Raw genomic sequence first — 7,534 nt, 5'->3', positions numbered from 1 at the left:
TACCTAGGGATTGGCGGAGAGCATGTATAGTCCCTTTATATAAAGGGAAAGGGGACAAAAGAGAATGTAAAAATTATAGAGGAATAAGTTTACTGAGTATACCAGGAAAAGTATACGGTAGGGTTATAATTGAAAGAATTAGAGGTAAGACAGAATGTAGGATTGCGGATGAGCAGGGAGGCTTCAGAGTGGGTAGGGGATGTGTAGATCAAGTGTTTACATTGAAGCATTAACACTTGAGTTTTTGTCCTGATTATTCTATAAATTCAATTTGGCCAAAGCAGCATTATCAAAACTGTTCTTACCCAGTAAGAGGATGCACTCTAGGCTGAGATGCAGCAGGCAAGACAGGTTGGTTTTCATCCATTCCTTCATCAACAACTTCTTCCTCTTCTACCTCTTCTACTTCCTCCATACCAAATCCATTGTCTGAAAAATATAGTTATTCATTACCAATAAATTTTCTTCCCATAATTTATATTACTGAGTGAAAATAATACTGACAAAATAATAAACTACAAGACAATATACTGGAGAATGATACAACAATACTGTACTGCACTGTATAGTCAGACTAGCTAGTTAGGAGAAAATGGTCCATTACACAGAATATCGTTACATACTGGAACTGTACATGGTTGTGTATTCAGTTTTAATGGCTTACATTAGGAATAACATCCTCTCTGAACATGGTACCTCAATTTCTCCAGTAATTAAATTTCACTGCACCTTGTTAGCTAATTTCTTTCCCCCCTTCATCATTTTTGGCTGTTGTCGCTAGGGCTTCAACCTAGCTGAAATCACTAGTCAACAACCATTCTCATCCAAAGAAAGTACTATACCTCTCTTTGTTGCTTTTTATTATGTAAATATCTCAAGACAAAATGTAAGATTGGACCAAATACCACAGAAGATTTTGTAGTAGATCTACATACTCCTATAGACCAGAGATAGACAATAACCATGTTCACTACATGACTCACAGTCTGTGTCAAGGGATAACGTTTCATTCAGTGTGCACAAATGTAATAAACTTAGATGAGATTTTTTTTTTTTTTAACATGTTGGCCATTTCCTACCGAGGCAGGGTAACCCAAAAAGAAGGAAAAAACTTTCATCATCATTCAACACTTTCGCCATCACTCATACATAATCACTGCCGTTGCAGAGGCGCTCAGATACAACAGTTCAGATGTCCCTCCAAACTGCCAGTATCCTAAACCCCTCCTTTAAAGTACAGGCAGGCATTGTACAGTGGACCCCCGCCTTACGATATTAATCCGTTCCCGAGAGCTCATTGTAAGCCGAAATTATCATTAGCCAAATTAATTTTCCTTTATTTTTATTTTATTATCACACTGGCCGATTCCCACCAAGGCAGGGTGGCCCGAAAAAGAAAAACTTTCACCATCATTCACTCCATCACTGTCTTGCCAGAAGGGTGCTTTACACTACAGTTTTTAAACTGCAACATTAACACCCCTCCTTCAGAGTGCAGGCACTGTACTTCCCATCTCCAGGACTCAAGTCCAGCCTGCCTGTTTCCCTGAACCCCTTCATAAATGTTACTTTGCTCACACTCCAACAGCACGTCAAGTATTAAAAACCATTTGTCTCCATTCACTCCTATCAAACACGCTCACGCATGCCTGCTGGAAGTCCAAGCCCCTCGCACACAAAACCTCCTTTACCCCCTCCCTCCAACCTTTCCCAGGCCGACCCCTACCCCACCTTCCTTCCACTACAGACTGATACACTCTTGAAGTCATTCTGTTTCGCTCCATTCTCTCTACATGTCCGAACCACCTCAACAACCCTTCCTCAGCCCTCTGGACAACAGTTTTGGTAATCCCGCACCTCCTCCTAACTTCCAAACTACGAATTTTCTGGATTCACACCACACACCTCCTCCTACTTTCACACCACACATTGCCCTCAGACATGACATCTCCACTGCCTCCAGCCTTCTCCTTGCTGCAACATTCATCACCCATGCTTCACACCCATGTAAGAGCGTTGGTAAAACTATACTCTCATACATTCCCCTCTTTGCCTCCAAGGACAAAGTTCTTTGTCTCCACAGACTCCTAAGTGCACCACTCACCCTTTTCCCCTCATCAATTCTATGATTCACCTCATCTTTCATAGACCCATCCGCTGACACGTCCACTCCCAAATATCTGAACACATTCACCTCCTCCATACTCTCTCCCTCCAATCTGATATCCAATCTTTCATCACCTAATCTTTTTGTTATCCTCATAACCTTACTCTTTCCTGTATTCACTTTTAATTTTCTTCTTTTGCACACCCTACCAAATTCATCCACCAATCTCTGCAACTTCTCTTCAGAATCTCCCAAGAGCACAGTGTCATCAGCAAAGAGCAACTGTGACAACTCCCACTTTATGTGTGATTCTTTATCTTTTAACTCCACGCCTCTTGCCAAGACCCTCGCATTTACTTCTCTTACAACCCCATCTATAAATATATTAAACAACCACGGTGACATCACACATCCTTGTCTAAGGCCTACTTTTACTGGGAAATAATTTCCCTCTTTCCTACATACTCTAACTTGAGCCTCACTATCCTCGTAAAAACTCTTCACTGCTTTCAGTAACCTACCTCCTACACCATACACCTGCAACATCTGCCACATTGCCCCCCTATCCACCCTGTCATACGCCTTTTCCAAATCCATAAATGCCACAAAGACCTCTTTAGCCTTATCTAAATACTGTTCACTTATATGTTTCACTGTAAACACCTGGTCCACACACCCCCTACCTTTCCTAAAGCCTCCTTGTTCATCTGCTATCCTATTCTCCGTCTTACTCTTAATTCTTTCAATAATAACTCTACCATACACTTTACCAGGTATACTCAACAGACTTATCCCCCTATAATTTTTGCACTCTCTTTTGTCCCCTTTGCCTTTATACAAAGGAACTATGCATGCTCTCTGCCAATCCCTAGGTACCTTACCCTCTTCCATATATTTATTAAATAATTGCACCAACCTACTGCCTCACGAACTTCCCCCACACTCACAACTGGCTCTTCCTCACTCCTACAAGATGTTATTCCTCCTTGCCCTATACACGAAATCACAGCTTCCCTATCTTCATCAACATTTAACAATTCCTCAAAATATTCCCTCCATCATCCCAATACCTCTAACTCTCCATTTAATAACTCTCCTCTCCTATTTTTAACTGACAAATCCATTTGTTCTCTAGGCTTCCTTAACTTGTTAATCTCACTCCAAAACTTTTTCTTATTTTCAACAAAATTTGTTGATAACATCTCACCCACTCTCTCATTTGCTCTCTTTTTACATTGCTTCACCACTCTCTTAACCTCTCTCTTTTTCTCCATATACTCTTCCCTCCTTGCATCACTTCTACTTTGTAAAAACTTCTCATATGCTAACTTTTTCTCCCTTACTACTCTCTTTACATCATTATTCCACCAATCGCTCCTCTTCCCTCCCACACCCACTTTCCTGTAACCACAAACTTCTGCTGAACACTCTAACACTACATTTTTAAACCTACCCCATACCTCTTCGACCCCATTGCCTATGCTCTCATTAGCCCATCTATCCTCCAATAGCTGTTTATATCTTACCCTAACTGCCTCCTCTTTTAGTTTATAAACCTTCACCTCTCTCTTCCCTGATGCTTCTATTCTCCTTGTATCCCATCTACCTTTTACTCTCAGTGTAGCTACAACTAGAAAGTGATCTGATATATCTGTGGACCCTCTATAAACATGTACATCCTGAAGTCTACTCAACAGTCTTTTATCTACCAATACGTAATCCAACAAACTACTGTCATTTCGCCCTACATCATATCTTGTATACTTATTTATCCTCTTTTTCTTAAAATATGTATTACCTATAACTAAACCCCTTTCTATACAAAGTTCAATCAAAGGGCTCCCATTATCATTTACACCTGGCACCCCAAACTTACCTACCACACCCTCTCTAAAAGTTTCTCCTATTTTAGCATTCAGGTCCCCTACCACAATTACTCTCTCACTTGGTTCAAAGGCTCCTATACATTCACTTAACATCTCCCAAAATCTCTCTCTCTCCTCTGCATTCCTCTCTTCTCCAGGTGCATACACGCTTATTATGACCCACTTCTCGCATCCAACCTTTACTTTAATCCACATAATTCTTGAATTTACACATTCATATTCTCTTTTCTCCTTCCATAACTGATCATTCAACATTACTGCTACCCCTTCCTTTCCTCTAACTCTCTCAGATACTCCAGATTTAATCCCATTTATTTCCCCCCACCGAAACTCCCCTACCCCCTTCAGCTTTGTTTCGCTTAGGGCCAGGACATCCAACTTCTTTCCATTCATAACATCAGCAATCATCTGTTTCTTGTCATCTGCACTACATCCACGCACATTCAAGCATCCCAGTTTTATAAAGTTTTTCTTCTTCAAATTTTTTAGTAAATGTCTACAGGAGAAGGGGTTACTAGCCCATTGCTCCTGGTATTTTAGTCGCCTCATACGACACGCATGGCTTACGGAGGAAAGATTCTTTTCCACTTCCCCATGGACAATAGAAGAAAAAAAAAAGAACAAGAGCTATTTAGAAAAAGAAGAAAAACCTAGATGTATGTATATATATATGCATGTGTGTGTCTGTGAAGTGTGACCAAAGTGAATGTAGGAGTAGCAAGATATCCCTGTTATCTAGCATGTTTATGAGACAGAAAAAGAAACCAGCAATCCTACCATCATGCAAAACAGTTACAGGTTTCTGTTTCACAGTCATCTGGCAGGACGGTAGTACTTCCCGGGGTGGTTGCTGTCTACCAACCTACTACCTACCTTTCCTTATAAGAAATAATGGAAATCAAATTAATCCGTTCCTGACACCCCAAAGTATGAAAAAAAAAATTTTTTTTACCACGTGAAATATTAATTTTAATACACACAAACTGAAGAAGACATGCACAATTACTACTCTACTAAGAATAGAATACAGTGGACCCCCGCCTTACGATGGCATCGCATTATGTTAAATCCGCCATACGATACATTTTAACTCAAAATTTTTGCCTCGCCTCACGCGATTCGTCCGGGATGCATCCCACGCGTGGCCTCAGCTGCCCTGTGCGTGCCAGTGTTTGCAAGCCAGCCAGTGCAGTCGCATCCACGCATACATTCGGTACATTTTATATTATCACAGTGTTTTTAGTGATTGTAGCTGCAAAATAAGTCACCACGGTCCCCAAGAAAGCTTCTAGTGCCAACCCTGTGGGAAAAAGGGTGAAAATTACTATGGAAATGAAGAAAGAGATAATTGCTAAGTATGAAAGTGGAATGCGTGTCTCGGAGCTGGCCAAGTTGTATACCAAACCCCAATCAACCATCGCTACTATCGTGGCCAACAAAATGGCAATCAAGGAAGCTGTTCTTGCAAAAGGTGCAAGTTTGTTTTCGAAACAGAGATCGCAAGTACTCAAAGATGTTGAGAGACTGTTATTGGTGTGGATAAACGAAAAACAGATAGCAGGAGATAGCATCTCTCAAGTGATCATATATGAAAAGCCTAGGAAGTTGCATGAGGATTTAATTAGAAAAATGCCTGCAACTAGTGGTGATGTGAGTGAATTTAAGGCCAGCAAAGGTTGGTTTGAGAGATTTAAGAATCATAGTGGCATACATAGTGTGTGATGTGGAGGGCAAACAGTAAATCATGGGTCACCAGGGACCTTTTCTATGACTGATTACACCATGCATTTGCCCCCACTGTGAAAAATTACCTAATGGAAAAGAAATTGAACCTTAAGTGCCTCCTGGTATTAGACAATGCTCCTGGTCATCCTTCAGACTTGGCAGAGCGACTTTCTAGGGACATGAGCTTAATTAAGGTCAAGTTTTTGCGTCCTAATACCACTCCTCTCCTGCAGCCCATAGACCAGCAGGTCATTTCAAACTTCAAAAAACTCTACACAAAAACTATGTTTCAAAAGTGCTTTGAAGTGACCTCAGACACTCAATTGACTAAGAGAGTTTTGGAAAGATAACTTTAGCATCCTCAGTTGTGTAAACCTTATAGGTAAGGCTTGGGAGGGAGTGACTAAGAGGACCTTGAACTCTGCTTGGATGAAACTGTGGCCACAATGTGTAGAAGAAAGGGATTTTGAAGTGTTTGGGGCTAACCCTCAGGAGCCTATGCCAGTTGTGGAATCTATTGTGGCATTGGGAAAGTCCATGGGGTTGGAGGTTAGTGGAGAGGATGTGGAAGAGTTGGTGGAGGAGGACAAAGGAGAACTAACCACTGAAATAAGATTACCAACAGTGAAACCTACAAATCGAAAATAATAGAGATCAAAGGAAGACTGCCCACAAACCGAAAGCAACACCCCGCTGCCAGCCGAACAACATAACCCTAAGCTTTGTATAACTACAACTTCTTCTTAACAACAACAATTCCTGTAGTATTATGAGGTGCAATCTAAGAGGAAACAGCACCAAGGCCAGCAAGAAAACACCGAAAAATCAACTATTCAACAAGTGTAGCCAGGAGGACGCCGGCCCAGCAACCACCCCACTCACCACCACTCAAGGCGACACCACAACAATAACAACAAACATGGCTACCACCAGCCCATCCTCCCCTCTCTTCCCCGGATTCAACCTACCAAGTAGTCTCTCAGGTATGACCAACGATCCAGATACCCTAAAGACATGCATCTCTAACTTAGTTATTGAAAATATGAATCTTCGAGAGACGCTAACAAAACAAGACACCAGGATGACACAACTCAAGAACAAAATCCTCAGTCTTGAACAAAAGTTATCAACACCAGGAATGACTAACTGTGACAAGACCATCCAAACAGTCATAGATAGCCATACCCAACAAATAATATCTCTTAATACAAAGGTTGAAGCAGTAAAAGAATGGAAGAACAACTTAGATAACCAGTTCAGTGACTACTTTGCTCTCCAAGAAGATAAAACTGAACAAGATAAACTATCGGACGCAGTAATAGTTAACAGTCCACTTTTTCCCAGTGATATGAACCAAACAAATAGTAAAGAAATTACTCTGCAGATCATAAAGGACCAAACAAGTGTTATTGTACCAGAGTCTGAAATAAAAGAAGCCAGGTTACTAGGATCCCATGGTAGAAAAAGTATTATGCTTAGATTCCACTCACATGACAGGAAAAAAGACTTAATTATTGCATCTATTAAAGTAAAGAAAGAGGTATACATAAACGAGTGTCTTACCAAAAAACGTCAGAACCTCCTGTATAGTCAGAAAACTTAAGCTGGAGAATAACGACACAATACACCAATGCTTCACACGGGATGGGAAAATTCTTGTTAGGAAAACAAATGTAGGTCAACTGTACACAATCACGAACGAGAATGATCTATCACAATTTCTCAGGGATACTAATCTTACAGAGAATAACTAAACAATGTCCAACCTAAAAGCCTACGTAGTGTAGTGTATGTTTTGCTCCATTATTGTTCAAAT

The 7,534-nt window shown here is 40.7% G+C and overlaps 1 protein-coding gene across 1 annotated transcript in view; it reads right to left on the bottom strand.

Annotated features, from left to right (window-relative positions):
• Positions 1–280: 280 nt before the first annotated feature.
• Positions 281–7,534, bottom strand: part of Nab2 (Nuclear polyadenosine RNA-binding 2) — a 105,433-nt gene continuing 98,179 nt past the window's right edge. Inside the window, exon 11 of the mRNA XM_070088653.1 lies at positions 281–429. Coding sequence (XP_069944754.1) covers positions 302–429 — 128 coding nt within the window. The 3' untranslated portion in view covers positions 281–301. The remainder of the gene's footprint in view (positions 430–7,534) is intronic.

This window comes from Cherax quadricarinatus, chromosome 25, assembly GCF_038502225.1.
Source record: "Cherax quadricarinatus isolate ZL_2023a chromosome 25, ASM3850222v1, whole genome shotgun sequence".
NCBI classification, from domain to species: domain Eukaryota; kingdom Metazoa; phylum Arthropoda; class Malacostraca; order Decapoda; family Parastacidae; genus Cherax; species Cherax quadricarinatus.
This window is presented reverse-complemented; position numbering and strand designations above follow the sequence as displayed.